The sequence below is a fragment of the Aethalodelphis obliquidens genome, unplaced genomic scaffold (assembly GCF_003676395.1).
Source record: "Aethalodelphis obliquidens isolate GAN/ISIS:26980383/991018 unplaced genomic scaffold, ASM367639v1 scaffold11, whole genome shotgun sequence".
Lineage (NCBI taxonomy): Eukaryota > Metazoa > Chordata > Mammalia > Artiodactyla > Delphinidae > Aethalodelphis > Aethalodelphis obliquidens.
In genome coordinates, this window is record NW_020837955.1 from 38,008,462 (window position 1) to 38,030,511 (window position 22,050).

General features: G+C 42.4%; 1 protein-coding gene across 2 annotated transcripts; it reads right to left on the reverse strand.

Annotated features, from left to right (window-relative positions):
* Nucleotides 1-686: 686 nt before the first annotated feature.
* On the reverse strand, nucleotides 687-20,916 carry OAT (ornithine aminotransferase). 2 transcript variants are annotated; one of them, XM_027112873.1, is made up of 11 exons: nucleotides 20,825-20,916; nucleotides 15,106-15,192; nucleotides 13,006-13,230; nucleotides 9,667-9,891; nucleotides 9,467-9,562; nucleotides 6,812-6,939; nucleotides 5,547-5,669; nucleotides 4,765-4,893; nucleotides 3,861-3,974; nucleotides 2,930-3,074; nucleotides 687-1,557 (listed from the first exon to the last, which is right to left on the reverse strand). In XM_027112873.1, the coding sequence occupies exons 3-11, from the start codon at nucleotides 13,199-13,201 to the stop codon at nucleotides 1,397-1,399; spliced, it is 1,317 nt and encodes a 438-aa protein (XP_026968674.1). In that variant the 5' UTR covers nucleotides 13,202-13,230; nucleotides 15,106-15,192; nucleotides 20,825-20,916; the 3' UTR covers nucleotides 687-1,396. The 2 variants fall into 2 exon arrangements, with proteins under 2 accessions (XP_026968674.1, XP_026968675.1); XM_027112874.1 differs by lacking the exon at nucleotides 20,825-20,916 and adding an exon at nucleotides 20,223-20,238.
* Nucleotides 20,917-22,050: the final 1,134 nt, after the last annotated feature.

Sequence of the window (22,050 nt, forward strand, 5' to 3'; positions counted from 1 at the left end):
GCTCTAGACGCTCAGGCTTCAGTAATTGTGGCATGCGGGCTCAGTAGCTGTGGCTTGTGGGCTCTTGAGCACAGGCTCAGTAGTTGTGGCGCACGGGCTTAGTTGTTCCGCCGCATGTGGGATCTTCCTGGACCAGGGCTCAAACCCGTGTCCCCTGCATTGGCAGGCGGATTCTTAACCACTGTGCCAACCATAAAGAGCAATATTTATGTCCCTGTTTTGACTTCTAACAGGCGGCGAAACAGTTCTCAGAGCTTTCTGAGAAGCTGTTCCTGCGTTATAATCCTCAATTTGGCCCGAATAAAATTTTCCGTTTCTTTCTTAGATAGACTGATTAATTTTTTCATCAAAAAGAGAATGACATAAACTTTTGACTACTGACATAGAAAAGCATCCAAAATACTGTTCGGGTAAAAACAAACAAACAAAGAAACAGAAACAATACCATGTATAACAAGGATACTTTAATAAAAATGGTAAATACTAGTATACACAAGGGGAAAAGGCAGTTATTTTGAAAGCGGAAAAGGTAGTACTAAAAGAGACTTTTTATAATTTGTTTTTCTAGAGATTACCAAAGAAACCAAAATGTTCTTAGAAAACACATGAAATAAATCAGGTAAGAACATTCTCAGAGGGCTTTAAAATGTGAGGTAATTGATAACACCACAGTAATCACACACTGGTCCCAGCGCAGACATTTTAAATATGAGCTTTATTTTAAATTTAAAGAAACACTGAAAATAAACACTTTTTACAAATTATATCAAACACTTAAAACATAAAACATAATCTAGGAATGTTAAACAATAATTCTTTTTTTTTTGTAACAATAATTCTTAATTCAAAGTAATGACATTCATAGAATACATCTTGGTGCTAGCCAATATGGAGTTTACTTAAATCTAGTATTTTTTATAAGCTTAACCATTAATCCTTCCTAAAATACAATGACTATGATTCAACTTTATGAGGTTAAGCTAATCTTCTATGCAATACTCTCCTATAACTTTTTCAAATACAATTTATACCAGCGAGGAAATTATTAAAACATATATAAATTACGCTGAGGGGCTTGATTAAAAGGCTGTCTATATAGAGAGATGCATCTCACCTTAGAAAGCGCGCGCGCGCACACATACACACACACACACACACACACACACACACACTCTTAATCGAAAATAAGATGCCAGGACATTCTCCTAGTTATGTTACACAGCAAACTGCACGTTTACAAATGTCATTCTATTATGTATGAACTGAAAAACATATATTTTTTTAAAAGCCCTTGACATGGGGGAGTGGAATATGCCCGCATTAAGTGCAGAAACTCAGAGTTTTATGAACTGCCTGTCTCCAGCTGGCTCCCAGGCACCACTGAAAACTGTCACCCTCAGAAAGACAAGATGGTCTTGTTAATGATTTCCACGGCTTCCAGAATCTCATCCTCCTTGATCACAAGTGGAGGTGCAAACCTGATGATATCACCGTGGGTTGGCTTGGCCAGAAGCCCATTATCTCGAAGTCGCAGGCACACCTTCCAAGCATCATAATCTAAAGAAAAACCGTCAAACTTGTATGCTGATCCAAGATAAACGTTTAAACATTCCCTTGCAGCGTGCATGGGCCAGGGCAGCCTGGCAAAACAGAATTGCCAGGACCTAACTCAAGAAACGCAGCTCTGAGTTGCAAGCTTGCTTGTTCTTACCCTTAAAAATGAAGTTATTTTTCAGCAGTGGTTTGAATGGTATGATTAGACATGGTTTTTGTTAGTTTTTCGTAAGTGAAAAAGACCTAGCAAAAAACTTACATGCTAAGGCAGATGTAATTAATTACACAAGGAACCAATACAAAAAGAACTGGGGTATGATACAGATAACTAAATGGCATAGAATAAGCAATACTCAAAACGTAGTGAACACTACACATTCCTAACCTGGATTTGCCTCCTGAGCTGGCACAACTAGACGCTCATCATTTTCACTCTCACGACCCTCAACCCTGGCTGCATCGGAATCGCCGAAAGGGTCGCGGCCAATGTATGGGCCCCACTCCAGACCCATCAAATCCGTATCTCTGCAGCGAGGCTAGGCTTAGATTAATTTGTTAAAAAGCTCCCCAGGTGATTCTAAAATGCGTCAAGGTTAAAATCACTGTTTTAAAAGGAAGGGTTAGGGCAAGAAAATCCAGCAAGGAACGCTTAAGGATTAGAAATGACGTGTTAGACACTAAGCACTCAGTTAAGTGGCAGCGGGGGTTGTTTTTATTATCAACATCATCATCATCATTCCTATTATCACTACTGCTCCTACTACCTCTACTGATATGCAAAGTATGAAAGTGAGTGAGGAAAGGAGAGCGAAGAGGAAATGGGACTACAGAGTGCTCTGTGCAGACTTCCTAACAGAAAATAAACTGAAATCTCCAAGTACTGCATAAATAACCTAAGGCAGAATAACAAATGACTTAAAGAAATGAAAATAGGTGAAATTAGTTATATGTGCCTTCATGTAGGAAAGAGCTATATATATATTTTTTTTGCGGTACGCGGGCCTCTCACTGCTGTGGCCTCTCCCGTTGCGGAGCACAGGCTCTGGACGCACAGGCTCAGCGGCCATGGCTCACGGGCCCAGCCGCTCCGCGGCATGTGGGATCTTCCCGAACCGGGGCACGAACCCATGTCCCCTGCATCGGCAGGCGGACTCTCAACCACTGCGCCACCAGGGAAGCCCGGAAAGAGCTATATTTTTAAGACCATTAATATAAATCAGGTAATAAGAGTATTAGGCAGAGCCTAAAAGACTTGGTCAATAGGAGGCCAGTCAACAGTTTCAAACAGAGGAAACCAACGACCAGATAAAATAGCGAACGTGTTCTGAGCTCTTCCTATAACAGTAATATCTTGTAAAATATTTTGTCTCCGTACCTTTGGTTTCTCTAATAACAATAGCATTTAATAATCCTTTTCCTCTTACAGCCGTTACAATATCAGAAGGTAGCTTCATGAGCTCATTTCTCAAGATGATACCCATTTTCTCTGCATTTTCGGCAAGGTTTTCTTCTTCCAAAACCTATGTTTGAAGAGAAATTACACAAATATTAAGACTGCCTTTTCTTTTACATTGTTCTTTGGAGGGGAATGCGGACTGTAAGCACAGGAAGAACATGATCAGATACAGACCAGAGTAACGTACCTTCCATTGCTACTTTCCAAAGCCTGTACCAGTCTGATTTCTAATCATCTAACATATGCTAGCTCAGACAGAGCCTTGCTTTAGTCATAAACCCATAATCAATCTGATTCTGTGACAAAATAAGGATTAAAATTTGTTTAATGCAACTGATATATTTTCTTCTTAGGTGAATAAATCAATGGGACTAAATATACTTTAACTTTTTAACTGCAATAGAGTTCCCTTTGTTTTTTTCCCTAAAAAGTCCATCCTCAGAGATAATAATTTTATGCCTTTGTAGGCACTTGAGGAATAAGTCTAAAAGCATTCAAATCCACACTTTAACAACAACAAAAACAAAAAGCCACATGTGCTACGCCAGAGGCTTCACAGGCCAGGCCCGGTCACAGAGTGAGAGTTCGATGTGGACAGGCCAGGGCCTACGGGCCAAAAGCCCCAGGAGACTGCAAACTTGGGAAGCCCCTGGAGGATTCCCGTCTACTAGGCCAAGGTTAAATTACTTTTTGAGAATGCCTTGCCCCTAAACCCTTTCCTCTGTACTTCATGTTCTGTAATACTCGGCAATCCTATCACATTTCTTATCACACCAGTGGGCTCAAACCTAAAAGGCACTTCAACACTACCTCCAGGAATAGCTACTGTACAGCTGCAACCAGTTTTTACCTCCAGGGCCGCGATGGCCACTCGGCAGCCTAGTGGATTGCCACCATACGTTGAACCATGTTCCCCTGGTTTAATGGTCAGCATTATTTCATCATCACACAACACTGCGGATACCTGAAAGACAGAGACTTCAGCACTGACCAAGTCTTTTCTCAGATGAACTCTTCTTATTCTTACCAGGAACACAAATATTTATGAAGCTGATACTAAATTTGACATAAACTTTCAACCAACAAGTGCTACACATCTGCCACCTTAACTAGCAGTGACAAGCTGAGTGGTGCCCTAGCACGTTCCAAGCACATCAGGCACACTGCAATGGCACAGAATAGCACTTCGGAACCGAAAGAAGAAAGCTACTTCTGCAGTGATGTAATTTAGAATCCTTCCCACTCTCAAGGTGAAATGCTTTGTTTAACTGTTTAGAAAACAATGTTCTGCACTATATATTCAGAGCCCTTTAGTCCATACCAATTGTTGGCTCTGAATAGCAAACCCAAGAAAAGAATTACAGTTAAACATTAATTTTTCCAATCTCTACATTAATTGGTCGGTCATGGTTTTAAACAATTAGGAATATTATGTCTCAGAACTATGGGAAAAAAGCATAAAGGTCTACAGGAGTACTTTTGGGATAAAATGTTTCCATCCAAACAAATGCAGCAGAGCAAATTCCAAGGCACACTCAATTCTTCAGTTAAAATAACTAAGTGGGTCACCCCATGGAACTCTGAAATGTTTTTATTACACGTATTCCAGGTGACCTATATAGATATAGATATAAATATCACTAAGTTAAACCAAACCATCAGAAAGGCACTATTGTCACAGTCGGCTAATGTAAAAATATCTTAAGGATTCATGAGAATAGGGAAGAGAAAGAGAGGTTGAACATTGGACTTACAGGGTATAAACCGCCAGAAAGTGCCTTTCCTAGAAGGACCATATCAGGTCTGACATTTTCGTGATCAACAGCCAGCCATCTACCAGTTCTGGCCAATCCTGTCTGTATTTCATCAGCAATAAACAGAACCTATTGGAAAACAACAAAACAGCATTAATTATCGTTTTCATTTCCATAGGGAAATAGTGATCTTTATTTTACTCTTCCCTGCACAAATCTGTCATTCTGACATCCCCTCAGATTTGTGAAAACATTTTAATTACCCACACAACTTCAAGAGTGTCCTGTGAAAACCCTGTAGACACACAGTTATTTCTGTGTCAGGCCACTCAGTCCCCAGAGGCCCATTCTGCACTGTCCTACAAAGTGGTAAGGCACTTAGACAAAGGGTTTTGTGGGGGGTTTCTGAACATAACTACTGTCTGGGACTAAATTCCCTCGTTTATTCCACAACATTTATTAGTAAAGAGGGAGAGAGAGCTTAAATTCTGGAGCAAAGGGATACGACAGAGGGTTTGAGAAGGACCAGAGTACAGGCTGCCGGAGCAGAGAGGAAGGAACCGTGGTTAGCGCCCAGAAGTCTGCAGCTCTGCCAGGGCCCAGCCAGTAGAAAGTCAGCTTCTTTGCAGCCTGCTGCTAGAAAGTTCTATCACCACTAGAAAGTTCTGCAGCTCTCAGAATGAAGTCTCCCTCTAGTGGAGAGGTGATGTAATCTTTGCATTTATCCTATCGGCCAAACCCTAAGAGAGGCAGGCAGGTGGGCAGGTGGGCAGGTGGCTGACCTGGTGCTGGGTGCAGAGCTCTCGCACGCCCACAAGGTAGCCTGGATCTGGAACAACAACGCCTGCTTCACCCTGAATTGGTTCCACCATGAACGCGGCAACGTTTAGGTCCTGAAGTGCACGCTACAAAAACAGTATGAAAATGTTTTTAGTAACTTCCTTTCAAACCCATTTGGAAATCTGAAATCACATAATGTGCATCTTTTCCCGTTAAGAATAAGTGTGCCAATTAAGTTTTCACACTAACTTATATTCTGACTTCAAAGTATAACTTTTCTGACTGACATTCAATTACCAAAAGCTCTAAATACCTCAGCTTTAAGCTACTCCATCCTTTATTTTCTAATATATACTTAAATGTACTGTAAATAAAAACGAATGAGGGACTTCCCTGGTGGCACAGTGGTTAAGAATCCGCCTGCCAGTGCAGGGGACACGGGTTCAAGCCCTGGTCCGGAAGATCCCACATGCCGCGGAGCAATTAAGCCTGTGCGCCACAGCTACTGAGTCTGCGCTCTAGAGCCCGTGAGCCACAACTACTGAGCCCGCGTGCCACAACTACTGAAGCCTGTGCACCTAGAGCCCGTGCTCCGCAACAAGAGAAGTCACCGCAATGAGAAGCCCACACACCACAACGAAGAGTAGCCCCTGCTCACCACAACTAGAGAAAGCCTGCGCGCAGCAACGAAGACCCAACGCAGCCAAAAATAAATAAATAAATTTATAAAATAAAAAAAAAATAATGAAAGTGGCCTTTTAAAACGCCATTAAAGGGAATTCCCTGGTGGTCCGGGGGTTAAGACTCTGCTTCCACTGCAGGGGGGCACAGGTTTGATCCCTGGTCAGGGAAATAAGATCCCACAAGCCCCACAGCCAAAAAACAAAAAAAATTAAATAGATACATTAAAAGTGTACCTTTTTACTTTACAATTCTTCCACTTCATAATTTTAAAAAGCTGGCTGAATGGCTGAAAACTGACTAATTTTGTCTATTAAAGTAATTAACAGGTAATACCCAAGTTAATACTTATGGAGATAAATCTGAAGTGGTTAGTTGGTTGTCAGGATTAGACCACAGAACCTGGTTTCCCCATGTTGGAAACTTGGAAACTAACTGACCATTACAGAGAACAAGGGTGAATCTTGGCCTAACTTTAATACAACAGATTCTCAGTACAATCATACATCTGTTTTTCATTCATACATTCAACAAATTTACGTTCTATTTACTATGAACTAAAGCACCATGATGCTAAATGAAGTACCTCAAGAGCAGGCAGATCATTATATGGAATGATTTCGAAACCCGGCATAAATGGTCCAAAACCATCGTAACTGGTTGGGTCTGTGGAACTGGAGATAGCAGACAATGTTCTACCCCAAAAGTTTCCAGCTAGAAAGAAGAAATAAAGTCATTATTTCAATCAAACCCCCCAATGTAATAAGCACTGTTCCCCCACAAATGCCCTAGGAAGCTTGATTTTCAAAAAAGCAAGGGTTTGCTTTAGAGAGCCTCCAGTGAGCTCATTTGTTTAAACAAAATCTGATAGTAAACACCCTGGTTCATATGACTGAGGTCTGGCCTTGCAGTTACTATTTTAGGCACTTCTCTACTGAGCCTCCGAAGTGTAATATATAGCCCCTAAGGATAGGTATTTGTCTTTTCTTTCAATAATCCCAAGCCCTAACAAGTGAAGCATTCGATGCTTGTGTTTCTAGAGACGGTTTTTCTAGACACATTTATTATAGTGATATGAGAAAGAGACTCCCCTTCATAGAGAATTAGCAGTTTTCCTTTTAAAAATCCAACACTACAGGCTAACTATTCAATAAAATGAATTTTAAATTTCATTTGGATAGAATATCCTCAAGCAGTTCGAACACTTTCAATTTGCCTTCCTTGCTGTTATAAGTTGTTATGTGCTAAAAGACATCTGCCTTTGTTCAGGAACAATTTTTACCCATTAATTTATTTCATTAATAGTTTGAGGACTGATTAATAATGTCAGGCAAGGGGCTTCCCTGGTGGCGCAGTGGTTGGGAGTCCGCCTGCCAATGCAGGAGGAACGGGTTCGAGCCCTGGTCCCGGAGGGTCCCACATGCTGTACAGCAACTGAGCCCATGCGCCACAACTGCTGAGCCTGCGCTCTGGAGCCCGCGAGCCACAACTGCTGAGCCCGTGTGCCACAACTACTGAAGCCCGCGCGCCCTATAGCCCATGCTCTGCAACGAGAGAGGCCACTGCAATGAGAAGCCTGCGCACTGCAATGAAGAGTAGCCCCCGCTCACCGCAACTAGAGAAAGCCCACGCGCAACAACGAAGACCCATTGCAGCCAAAAATAAATATAATTAATTAATTAATTTAAAAAAATAATAATAATGTCAGGCACTGTTCTAGGTGTCAGGCATAGAATGATGACTGGCAAGCTCCCTGCCCTCAAGGAGCTTCTATGCTAATAGGGAAGAAACACCTCAATGTAAACTAGTGAAGCAAATGCACAACATAATTTCAATGTGGTTAAACCCAAGGAAGAAAAGAAACAGTAGAATAAGAGAGGCTTGGAGGGTCTCCCACCTGTTGTGTTTTGTTTTTTTTTTTTAGTATCTTCCCACCACTTCTGCCAGCTGCAACTCAATTAACCCAGTACTGAATTATTCTAAGTTGGCTTCAAAGCATCCATAAATACTACCCTTGCAAAGCCTCTCTCAGCTATGAGTACTATGAATAATCCCCACTTGACTTGTCCACAAGCAACAGCGTATTGATTCTGCCCAGACTTAAGACAAAATGCACCCTAGACCATAAGCCTACTTGCTCTCCTGCATCGGCCTCAGGAGTCTCACGCCCCGCAGCTTACCCTGCAGTATAAGGGACGTGCACTGGGGACAGTCTTCTGTCTCCACCCACTGACTCACCAGCTTCTTTCAACACCTGGGTGAAACACCTTTGCACCCTGTGCTAATGTGAGAGAGACTGGACACAGTCTGTAAGAACGAAATCACCAGAAATGCCATTTTTGTTTGCAAGAGACAGTTTTGTTGTCCTACAACTAAGGTACAAGATTGCAAAATGGCAGACCACAGAGCTGTGCAGAGACTTCGGAAACAGGAATTTGTCGCCCCCACCCCCAAACACCAGCTACAGCTGGCCACTAGATGAACTCTGGATTCTGTTATATTATGGGGTTTATAATTTAACTGCGTGTGTCCACAAGGCAAAATATTTAATGATTTCAACCATCACAAAAATGAATCTTGACCATGTGCAGTGACAAACTTACCCATACTTTATGTTTTAAAAAATTAAAATCAGAGCTTTAAAAAAAAAGTCAGAACCTATCCATTGACCATCATTATCAAGATCCCCAAAGTCAGTCTATATGGATAATCTGGATTAACTGTTGGTCTCCCCAGTCAGGATTCAAGTCATTCCTCTCAACCATTCACAGAAATATACCCAGGGCAACTCCAGCCCTCCTCTTCCAGCAGCTTCTAATGACATGATACAGTAATCCTCAAATACTAAGATTCAATCACCGGATCATACCTAAGACACGGTCCCACCTGAACACAACCCAACGTCAACAACTTCGCAAAAAAGTGCTCCATCGGCAAGACCGTCTAATTAACCAGAAAACTGCTATGAAAAAAATCAGATAAGCAGATGGGAAACAAGCCATATAGTCACTCATTTTAGGGAGGGAGGAGTAGGGAGTTATTTCGGAGAGAAAAATCCCACATATGAAGAAATACTCGGAAATAAACCTAAGAAAAGGAAATCCTTCCATTTTTATGAAACATTCAACAATTAACATACGACACATGAGGCAAACACATCTGAACTATTTCATCAGTAAATTAAAATGGTAACTGATACTGTACGTTTCGATCACAGCAGTTAATGGTGAATCTCACATACCTGCAAAAACAATCTTTGCTTTGTATTTCGGGATCCCCTTCACAGTATATCCCCATCTACGAGCAAGTTTGCAAGCAGTCTCTCCAGCCTCCACTCCTACCAAAAGAGAACATCTCTCAGTTTTAAAACATGTTTTAAACTATCAGAAAATTATAAGATTTTCTCAGCTATTTAACAACAAAAAAAAGGAAGTATTTTACCTGTATTCATAGGAAGAACTTTGTGGTAGTTGAAAAGTTTAGTAACATACTCTTCGTATTCACCGAGCACGTTATTGTAGAAGGCCCTGGATGTTAAGGTCAATTTGTCCGCCTGACTTTTCAAAGCATTCACAATCTTTGGATGACAATGCCCTTGGTTGACAGCACTGTAGGCACTCAGAAAGTCAAAATATTTTCTGCCTTCTAAATCCCATACATAAATACCTAAAATATATAAGGAAAATAACGCTAGAAAAAATCACCACATTACATAAAGTTCAAAGACTAAGACTGCTAGCCAGGGACTTCCCTGGAGGTCCAGTGGTTAAGACTCTGTACTTCCACTGCAGGGGGCACGGGTTAGATTCCTGGTCTGGGAACAAAAAAAAAAAAAAAAAAAAAAAAAGACTAAGACTGCTAGCCAGCCCTCTGAATACCTACATATGAACCTTTAGTTAACATAGAATTGTGGTTAAGGCATGTTTTAGCTCAAGCATAATAAATCTTGGTTTATAAGGAATTATATTTCATCTGTCCAGCTTCAAATTACACATTTAACAAAAACAGCATAACAAGGAACTTCCCTGGTGGCACAGTGGTTAAGATTCCGAGCTCCCAATGCAGGGGGCCGGGGCTCAATCCCTGGTCAGGGAACTTGATCCCACACGCATGCCACAATTAACAGTTCCCATGCCACAACTAAGTAAGCCTGCGAGCTGCAACTAAGGAGCCCGCCTGCCGCAACAAAGACCCAGCGCAACCAAATAAATTAATTAAATAAACAAATATAAAAACAAAAACACACCATTTAAAAAAAAAACCCGCATAACAAGAAGAGATTTTATTAACTCTGGAGTGAAACCTTTATTCCTGGAAAACTGGAACCTTGATTCCTGGAAAACTGAAGTTTGGAATTTAAAGCTGGAATTTAAAGGAAGAAGTTATGCATAACATAAAAATCAACTGGTTGACTGTAAAAACCAACAGAATGGGAAAAAACATTCCCAAACCATATATCTATCTAATAAGGATCTAGTATCCAGAGCTCCTACAACTCAACAAGACATACAACCCAATTAAAAAATGGGCAAAGAACTGGAATGGACATTTCTCCAAAGAAGATATACAAATGACCAACAAGCACATGAAAAGATGCTGAATATCATGAGCCATTCGAGAAATGCAAACCAAAACCACAATGATACCATTTTACGCCCACTAGGATGGTTATTTTCTTAAAAAGGAAAACGAGAATTGACAAGGATGTGGAGCAATTGAAACTCTCATATATCACTAGTTGGAATGTAAATGGTGCAAGAGCTGTTGAAAACAGCTTGGTGGTTCCTCAACAAGTTAAACATAAACTACCATATGACCCAGCAATCCCACTCCTAGGAAGAAGGGGAAGAAAAAAGAAGTGGAAAACAGGTGTTCAAACAGAAATGTGTACACCAATGCTCACAGCAGCAGTATTCGAAATAGCCAAAAGGTGGAAATAACCCAAACTTTCATCAACTGATGAATGGACAAACATGTGGCGTATCCATAAAATGAATAAATTCAACCATAAATAGCAATGAAGTACTAACGCATGCTACAACATGGATAAACCTTGAAAACATTGTGCTAAGTGAAAGAAGCCAGACACAAGAGGTCACATGTTGTCTGATTCCATTCATATGAAATATCCAGAACAGGCAAATCTGTAGAAACAGAGAATGGGTTAGTAGCTGCCAGGTTCTAGGGGAAGGAAGGAATGGAGAGTGACTGTTTAATGTGTATGGGGCTTCCTTTTGGGATAATAAAAAAACTTCCAGAACGAGCTAGAGGTGAAAGTTGTACAACATTGTAAATGTACTTAATGCCACTGAACTGCATGGTTAAAATGGCAAATTTTATGTCATGTACATTTTACAACAATTTTTTTAAGTTGATCATAGATATTAAAATGTATTAGGGGCTTAACACCTAATTTTTACCATGTACCTAACATACTGTGGTAGGTGCTTTTGTCCCTTATCTCATCAAAAAACCCCTATGAGTGTTACCATCCCTATAGTACAGAGTAGATGCTTAGATTATAACTAGCCCCAGCTGGCACACATGCAACCAGGACTCGAACCCAGGCAGTCAGATTCTAGAGTGCACTCCGCTGCTGTAAGTAAAGAATACTTTTGCAAACCAAACCGCTTCCAATTCTCTAATATATAAACCTAGATTTTCATTTGTTCAGAAGGAGCTTTATCTACACTACAGTACTGGTCCCAAATAAAAAATACAGGCAAATGATTAAAATGTTTAATACTCTTATGCACCATCTTCTGGCCAAAAGCTAAGTAATAAACTTTGGCTTTATTTGGCTATGGCTGTTATTTCAAAATGTGGATTAAATCACCATTTGGCAACAATCAGTAATCATTTATTCAGGTAAGAATCGTTAATGGATGCTAAAAGTGGGAGCAAAAATTTGATGAGTAACAGGATATTTGCAGTCTCAAATCATGTCTCCACAAGACATTTAAAAGGGAAAAATAGAACTTTACAATGGAGAAGCCTGGCAGACACTACCTTACCAGTTAACCCCAAATTGAGGTTTATACGAAAAATTATTGGCCTGTACTCTTCAAAAATACCAAGGTCAAGAAGACAAAGACTGAGGAATGGTTCTGGATTAGACTAAACAGACCTGAAAACTGAATGCAACCCATGAGCTGAGATTTTCTTTTGCTACTCAGGACGACAAGTGAAATGCGGATCAGGGCTGTAGATTAGAGAAGAGTGCTGTGCCAATGTTAATTTCCTGATTTTGATACTTACACTTTGTTATGTAAGAAAAAGTCCTTGTATTTCAGGAAAGGCACACTAAGTATTTGGGGTAAGGAGGCATCATGTCTGCAACTTCCTCTCAAACAAGTTCAAGAAAAAAAATGTATTGTGTATGTGTGTCTGGAGAGAAAAAGAAGATTAAGCAAATGTGGTAAAACGGTTAACGCTTGGGAAATCTGGGTGAAGAGTAAAAGAAAAATTTAGATACTACTGTTGCAGCTTTTAAGTTTAAAATTATGCCAAAATAAAAGTTAAAGGAAAAAATGACAGCAATATTACAGTACTTTATTTATGTATCGTACATTCCCTCCTGGCAAGGTCCATCACGACTTTGTAGTCCCCACAGTACCTAACACAGCAAGCAACAGACACTCAAAAATGTTGAATTAATCGTATCTGCAATATAGAAATTAAATGCATCTGGAAAAATGTATAGTGAGAAAATATAAAAGCAACTTTTACAAAAATGTAAAGCAAGTAAAAGGGGCGGGGGTGGGAAGGGTTGGAACATACCTTTCCCTCTCTCCAGGGCTACAGGTAAAGGGTGGTAGTTGTGGGCACCATATTTAGATTCCCGTTCAAAAATGTAATCAGAGGATGGAGGGCCTTGGACTGTTTTTTTAGTTGCAACAGATGTAGCAGAAGCCACTGAAGAATGAAATCCACGAAGGACAGCAACAGTCTGCAAACGTGCTAGTTTGGAAAACATGATGTCCTTCAAGTAGGAATATCACCAACCTGTCCAAAGAAAAGAGAAGGCGCAGAGAATAAGAACCTTCCCAGAGCAGACAAATGTCAACTCATGAACTATGTGTTCAACATTTACCAAAGAATCAGAAAAATAAAGAGAGAACTAAGGTGATAACTGTAAATGGAAAGTAATCTTTAAAAATTGTATTTAGGGCTTCCCTGGTGGCACAGTGGTTGAGAGTCTGCCTGCCGATGCAGGGGACATGGGTTCATGCCCCGGTCTGGGAGGATCCCACATGCCGCGGAGCGGCTGGGCCCGTGAGCCATGACCGCCGAGCCTGCGTGTCCGGAGGCTGTGCTCCGCAACGGGAGAGGCCACAACAGTGAGAGGCCCACATACCGCAAAAAAAAAAAAAAAAAATTGTATTTAAATTTTTAATTAAAAAACTAACACAAAATGAAAAAACAAAAAAGTGAATTAAGACAACCTCTGCCTTTGGGGAGCTTGAAGGCCAACAAAGGGAACAAGTATATGAACATTGACATTAAACCCCAACAAGTGGGATGTGCACAAAGTGCTCCAGGCTAGAAGTCTAAGAGAACAGCAAGAAGAATAAAAAGCAGGAGGGCTTTTACTTTTCACGAACACCCTTCAGTACCACCCGACGGTCTCTGAGGCAGTCAAGCAAGGCTGAACAGCACAGGGCCTAAAAGCTGAACAACCATTCAAAAGGTATTTATGCGGGGGTGTAAGACTCTCAGCTGGATCACAGATTAGAGCCAAGGGGAAGAGACCAAATCAGAGAAGCCGGCTGCCCAGGGGGTAGTCATGGGGGAGGCGAAAGAGGGACTGAGAACTACTTTGCATATCTACTTGGCCCTTGTGTAAAGAGTGAGGAAATTAGGGAAGAATTTGGTTTCTACAAAGATAACAGGGACCATCCTAAAGCAAAAACAATAGGGGTGGGGAGGAAAAAGTGATTTCTTGGGGAATGGGAAAGGCTTTTTAAGTTTAAAGACAGAAACTACAAAAGGTAAAAATCAGTTATTTAGCCACAATTATCTAAAACTTCTATAGGTCAAAATTATCATAAACAAACGTGGAAGGTAAAAAGATGGGGAAAAAAGTTTTTTCATTTATAACAAATAGCCTTTGAAGAGATTTTACAGTAAGTAAAACAGACCAAAAACAAAACAAAACATATGAGATGAAAAGGTACAACTCCCAAGAGACACCGTCTACTCTGCTAGGATGGCTGTTTCTATAAAATTAATCCCCAGAAAAAATTGCACCACAAAAGCAACTATTTAAATGAGAAAAAGGCAATTAGGAGCTAGAGAACATCAAACTGTTGGTACAATGAGCTAAAAAGTTTAGTAATAAATCCTAAATATCACTGAGCAAACTGGCATTTATTCAAATCTATTTATATATTACTTCAGCTTCATAGCTTCTCTCATCCCACCAGCACCGGCCCTAGAACCAGCCCTCACCACAGTGCTTCCCACTGCTGCATAACCATTAACGGTCAAGATAAGCCATGACGTACAGACTGAGCCACAGAAAAAACTAAGAATAACAAGGAAATTGGGGAAAATACAGAGTAGTCATGTTGGCAGAGAGGGGAACGTTTCTTAAAGATACATTCAAGATGAGTGGAAAGTTGCCAAACACTAGGCATACTTCATATGTCTGTACTTATTGTTTAAAAAGACTAGTTAACTCATATTTCAACGGAACTCTATTAATGACACGTCAGACCACGCAATATCTCCCAGGCACTCAGTCTGAGCTGCCCAATTAGCAAAACCTAATACCTGGAGTTTGGCTTGCTTCCCTTTCAACTTGGCACCACCCAGTAAATCCAGTATGTTCAGGAATCCGCTACACAAAATCCAGAACTCTGGTTTGCCAAGACTCACCAGCTAACCCTTCTTCACACAGTTCAGATTAGAATACAGATTTTTAGCCCGAGATCCAGGGACGGTCTTCAGAGGGTCCAATAACTACTGAAATAAAATGCAGAATTATATGAGTAAGTACACTTTTTGAAGGAGAAGGTCCCTAATTTCCACCAGATTTTACTTCAAAGAATTACGTATTAACAACAAAAAAGTTACGTAAGAATCATTACACTGGAGATAGCCGCTAGCAAAAATGCCAAAATTCTAGTTACGCTACACAGAACTTCCCCAAAATACTAAGTCTAAAACATTGATTTTAACTCTATTTCTTGAGACTCAGTTAGAATTAATGCTGTTTGACCAACTGAAAAGTCAAAACAACACATTAATTTTTGCCTTGATCAAATTAGCAATAATACACAGAGCTACTTAGATATACTTTAAACTGAAACACTTTCTGAAAAGAACTGTAACCATAATAAGAGCCTTAGAAATGTTTGTGCTCTAAGACCACTAATTTCACTCTCAAGATTCTATCCTAAAGAAACACTCAGGAACGTAGCAAAACATTCATAAATAAAAGATGTTCAACTATATGAGAATGGCTCAACATAATCACATACATAATATATTGTCATTTAAAATCATTAGTTTTCAATGACATGGAGAGATGTTTTAGGATATGTTTAAGTGAAGAAAATAAAATCATGTTCAACTCTACAAAAAATACTATACACAAGGAAGTTCACTGTGGTTATCCTTCTACTGTTCTATATTTTCCATGTTTCCTAATGATCAAGAATTACATTTATAATCACACAACATTGTAAATCAACTATATTCAATAAAAAAGAATCATTTATTATCAGAAAAAGTTATTAAAAATGAAACTGAAGGTCTGCCTAGGTTGTCACATTAGACAAAGAGAAAGCTTAGCAACAAGGAAAACCAAAGTAGGAGAAAAAGAAAGAGTTTTGAGAAGCTTTGAGAAAACAGATTGTGAAGGTGGCCAAAACAGCTCAGCTGGGAGTAGTTAAAAGAAAGGCATAAATCACTACCCCTGGAAGTGCAGCCTGGATGGATTACAGCAATTAGGTCTTAAAAGTCGCCTCGGGCTTCCCTGGTGGCGCAGTGGTTGGGAGTCCGCCTGCCAACGCAGGGGACGCGGGTTCGTTCCCCGGCCCAGGAAGGTCCCATATGCCGCGGAGCGGCTGGGCCCGTGAGCCATGGCCGCTGAGCCTGCACGTCTGGAGCCTGTGCTCCGCAACGGGAGAGGCCACAACAGTGAGAGGCCCGCGTATCGCAAAAAAACAAAACAACAACAACAAAAAAAACTCGTCTCTTTCTAGGGGGCAGGGTCAAATTCTAAAATAAAAACTATTCTCTATGATTTTGCTATCAGGGTCTACAGCTCTGTGACTTCATTAGAACCTGGCAGAGAGGCACTAAAAAAATTTTTTTAATTAAAAAAGAGAGAGGTATTAAAAATATACTAAAAACTCTCTAAACAGCATCTTCTAAGTTAATTAACAGGTTGACACAATATGGTGAGTGAAAGGAATCTTTGAAATTATCTAAATTCAACATTTTCATTTTACACACTTCCTCAGCTCATTCACAAAAGAAATGGGACAACATATCCATTTATATGCTGAGTTCAGGCAGTCTTATTAAAATATAACTACAGTGTGGACTTCCCTGGTGGCGCAATGGCTGAGAATCCGCCTGCCAATGCAGGAGACACAGGTTCGAGCCCTGGTCCGGGAGGATCCCACATGCCGCGGAGCGGAGCCACTGGGCCCGTGCGCCACAACTACTGAGCCTGCGCTCTAGAGCCCGCGAGCCACAACTACCAAGCCTGCACGCCACAGCTACTGAGCCTGCACTCTAGAGCCCATGAGCCACAACTGCTGCGCCCATGTGCCACAGCTACTGAAGCCCGCATGCCTGGAGCCCGTGCTCTGCAACAGGAGAAGCCACCGTAAAGAGAAGAATGCGTACAGCATAGAAGAGTAGCCCCCACTCGTCGCAACTAGAGAAAGCCCGCGCAGAGCAACGAAGACCCAATGCAGCCAGAAATAAAATAAATTAAAAATATACATATATAACTACAACTTACTAACAAAAGAGTAACATCCAAAACATTACTAATACTCGTGCTTAATTAAGGTTTTTAAGGTGAACTCTGAATATTTAATTCGAGGGGTCCTGTGGTCCGATCCATCAGATGCACTAGGGTCCTGTAGGCACATTTCTATTCAAAAACCTTCTGGGTTCAAGCTACTTGCCTGGCACAACACAAGAAATACTAGAACAGAATTAAGGAGGGCTTAAACCAGCCAACTTCAACAACTTCCCCTTCCAGAAAGGCCTGGAAAACCAGGAGAGGAGAGCGTAAGCTCCTCAGCGTTTGGAGACTAGGATGTAAATTCTAGCTGAGGCTATTAAGAGTAACTATTTGGATGATTTTGTCAATTTTTTTTTTAGCTTCAATGTCCCCATTTGCAAAATGAAGTTGAAGCCATTCAAGGCCATTACTGAGGATTAAATGAGATTGTTTTAAAGCACCAAACTTAGCACAAAATAGCCACTCAGTTAGTTCCCTCTTAAATTCATAAGGGAATTAGCCAAGTTCTGCAATATAAAAAAAAAAAAACCAATGCCAGGGTTTTTTTTTTTTTTTTTTTTTTTTTCAGGGTTTCTTTTTTAAACTGCAGCTTTTGTTCTTCTACAAATTTTTTTCTATTGAAAAAAAAAATTAGAAACACAAGAAAATGACCTGCAGTTCCATATTTAGGAGGTAACCATTAACTTTTAACTTTTTTCTATGCATAAATACTATACACATTAGCTTTTCACCCTTCCCTAGGGAATTTACCACATTAGACCTTCTGAAGGCTCCCAGGACCCTTGCACAGATTTTTGTCACAGGTCCTAACACTTCAGGACTCTTGTTTTCACACCTGTCCCCTTACTAGAATCCTACTAGGCTCCTTAAAAGGACAGTAACTATGTCTTAAAATTCACTTTGCATCCCCAGAACCTAGCCCACGTTTGGGGATTCCTTGTCTGTCACATAAACAAGGTCATTCCTAAACAGACTTAGGACTTGCGAAGGAGTCAAGGCAGTGACAAATAGCAAGGCCATCCAGAGAGACGATTAAATCACCCACTCCTAACAGACAGAGCTGAGTCTAACTCTAACAGGAGGCTAGCATGATGTCAACAAGAATGATCTTTCCATCAAGAGTTCACTTCCGTAAAAAAAAAAAGAGTTCACTTCATGAGATCATTTCACTCCAGGCTGTGCACTTAACTTAGGCCCACACTCAGGTCCTGGAGAAGAGGACAAATTGTTATTGACAGCAAAAATTTTAACACTAAATGTTTTCAGTAATACAATTAACAAGGTCCTTCTTCAAGCTATTATTGGCCAATCTAATCCATCCTATCTATACTAGAACATACCTAAAATAGAATTCCATAAAACGCTGCGTTTTGAAGAGTTAATTTAGCATACACTTATGAAATACTATTTTTTAAAATCACTCTAAAAGAAAAACCAGCGTTAAATTCATCAAAAAGCCACTTAAAATATTCCACTTGAGGAATAAATTTGGTTTTACTACATCTGTCAAATATTTACCTTTCTTGAGGCAACCATTCAAAAGTACAGTCTTTTTTGGAAAGTTCTGCCAACAAAAGTTTTTTGGCCTTTTTTTTTTTTTTTTTTACATAATCTGGCTCAAAGTCAGCTCAAGTGCGCCACTGGCAAACACCTTAAGCATTACTACTGAAAAAGGATTGGTTCCATTAGATCATTCCCTCCACACACCTCCAAAATCCACTCACCACTTTTTTTAAATGTAGATTTCACCCATCCCCAGGAACTCAGGAAAGGGCATAAAATATGCCCACAAGTAACTGTAATAAAGGCAGAGAGTGGGGGTGGTAATACAGTCTCTTTGAGGAAAAAAAAGTCTTTTCAAGAATTTTTACCATTCAAAGTTATACTGGGTCTGGGACTTCCCTGGTGGCGCAGTGGTTAAGAATCCGCCTGCCGATGCAGAGGACACGGGTTCACTCCCTGGTCCGGGAAGATCCCACATGCCGCGGAGCAACTAAGCCTGTGCGCCACAGCTACTGAGCCTGTATTCTAGAGCCTGCATGCCACAACTACTGAAGCCCGCGCACCTAGAGCCCGTGCTCTGCAACAAGAGAAGCCACCGAAATGAGAAGCCTGCACACCACAATGAAGAGTAGCCCCTGCTCGCCGCAACTGGAGAAAGCCGGCGTGCAGCAACAAAGACCCAATGCAGCCAAAAACAAATAAATAACTTTTTTTTTTAAGTTATACTGGGTTTTTTGGGGAGCAGATTCAAAACTTATCTTGAACACCATGGAAAAACTGCAAACCCAAAACAATAAGCTTTATTGTTTAAATCTTGTCCTTATTAAAAGATTTTACTTTCCTACTTGGATCTTTTTCATAGTCAGGAACTAGATTCTCTGAAGACGGTACCAGGATATTTTAATGAAAGAAGTCTATTGTTTCTTTCAGATGAGTAAGATAAAGAATTTGGATTACATACCTAAAGAACAGCTCCAAATTCAAATTGAGAGAACTAGTTTACCTACAGAAACTCTTAGAAATCCGAAGATTTAGAATTGAGAACCTGGAGTTTAGTAATTTATTAAAGCCACTTCATTCCAAAGTCACTCCTCCGTCTTTTCCGCCTTAATTTATCACCTTATCAAAGAGGTAAAACTGAACACCAAGAAGAGATACAGTGACAAAGGGAGGAGGCTGTGGGTCACCGAGCACAAGTGTCCCAATGAAATCAACCAGAATTTATTCATGCTCAGCACTGTTGGCAAAGAAACTCGAGGGAGGAAGTGTTCGTGCTGAAAGCCCTGTTGACCCCAATCCCCTGACACCATGTAATTAAACCTGCATTTACTGTAAGGTAAGGCTCTACTTCTGACTTTTTTATTTGGACAAAGGCTGGAAGGGAAAAGAAGATAGGTTGGAGGAGGGGAGAGATGAGCAGGTAGGCTGCAGGGCCAAGGAGCTGCCAGGAAGGACTCGGACCCAGTCTCGATAGTCGGCGCCGCCCCCGGAGGCAAAAATTCACCGTTTACTGAGCAGTTCCGCGTGTCCAGAATGCGCTCTCCTGGCCGACGTCAGGAACCCAGTGTGTTCGCGGGGCCCACGGCCCCGGTCCCACGCGCCGGCGCCCTAAAGGCTTCCTCCCCGGAAACCCGGAGGCGCCCGAGAGGCTCAGGGTCGAGGCGCAGAGACCCCGGGGCCCCTGGGGCCGCGGCACGGGTCCGTGGACTGCGGGCCGGGAGGGCAGAGCGCCCGCCCCCATGGGCCGCGCGCCGAGGGGCCGGCCCGGCTCCGCCTGCTCGGGCAGGCGGAGATGCCACATCCACAGCCTCTCTCCTTCTGCCTCCCTCGTCCGATGCTCCCTGCCGGGATGCGCCGCGCCCCTGCCCGCCCGGATTGCGTGCGGGCCGGCTGCTCTCCGACCCCCGGTATCCCGGTGCCCACCGCCGGAAGCGCAAACCCGCTGCGGAGGCGGAGCCTGCCTGCCGGTCAAGGCCCAGCATGCCTCCTCAGCCGGCTGCCCCCGAACCCGGGACCGGAGCCGCCCACACCAGCCCCCCGACCCGCCGCGGCCCGAGGCGCCGGGGACCCACCCAAGCCCCGGCCCCGCGGCGCCTGCGCGTATACCTGGCGGCACCTCGGAAGCCAGCCCGGGACACGCGGCGTCAACTGAGCAACTGCGCGACGGCAACGCGTCACAGACCTTAAGATGAAGCTTCTGCCCCGCCCCCGGGACGCCCTCGCTTCCCATTGGCTAGCGGCGGAGGGCTGAGCACCAATCGCCGTGGGCCCGCCCTCCGCCCCGCCGCTGCGCATCCCAGACTCCGACTGGAAGCGCAGGTTCGAGCCCCTCCCTCGCCTTCAGGGCCGAGCTGTTCCGGTCCGCCATCGGTTCACTGCGTTTGGGCGCCTGCCTAGCCAGTGCTTTTCCTTCGGTCGCTCACTGCCCTCCCTTTGTTGGCGGGAAAACAAAGTCCGAAGGGATGAAACGTTGGTTGGGCCCCCGCCTCACGGGGCTGGACGGCAGGCTGGACTTCCAGCCCTGCGTTCCCCGGCCGCGCTCACAGGCCTTTGCGTCGCCGAGCCTTACATGTGTGCGGTGCCAGCCCATCCCGGCCCCAGGCAAAGTCGCGCCCACCATGTCCTTGAACCCTGGTGTGCTGTAGTGCTGTTGCGCTTCTGAAGCCATCTGCGTAAGTCATCACTGCAGTGGAAAATGCACTGTCCACCTCCTCGTGGTTGCTGGCAGATACTGAAATGATGGCAACACACTGTAAGTTTGTCTGCGGCGCCCTCCACAACCCGTTAGAAACGCAGAACTGAGAATGGATAGGCCAGGATAAACTCATTTTAGAATTATGAGAGAGGGCGTCCCTGGTGGCGCGGTGTTTAAGAATCGCCTGCCAATGCAAGGGACATGGGTTCAAACCCTGGTCAGGGAAGATCCCACCTACCTCGGAACAACTAAGTCCATATACCACAACTACTGAGCCTGTGCTCAAGAGCCCGTGCTCCACAGCAAGAGAAGCCACAGCAATGAGAAGTCCGTGGGCACCGCAACAAAGAGGAGCCCCTGCTTGCCTGAAGACCCAATGCAGCCAAAAATAAATAAATTTATTTTTTTAAAAGAATCGTAAGAGACCTGGACACCGTGAAGTCTACACCATTAAAAATTTTTTTTAACGTTATTTATTTAAAATTTATTTTTTTATCTATTTATTTTTGGCTGTGTTGGGTCTTCGCTGCCGCTCGTGGGCTTTCTCTAGTTGCAGCGAGCACACAGGCTTCTCATTGTGGTGGCTTCTCTTGTTGTGGAGCACGGGCTCTAAGCGGGTGGGCTTCAGTAGTTGTGG

What these genes read in the sequence shown, in the direction of transcription:
- OAT (XM_027112873.1), bottom strand. Translation starts at nt 13,201, where the DNA reads ATGTTTTCCAAACTAGCACGTTTGCAGACTGTTGCTGTCCTTCGTGGA. An exon ending in TGGCCATCGCGGCCCTGGAG is followed by an intron (nt 3,075 to 3,860) that starts GTAAAAACTGGT and finishes CTTCAAACATAG; the next exon opens with GTTTTGGAAGAAGAAAACCT. An exon ending in TGTTATTAGAGAAACCAAAG is followed by an intron (nt 1,558 to 2,929) that starts GTACGGAGACAA and finishes GTTTTTCTTTAG; the next exon opens with ATTATGATGCTTGGAAGGTG.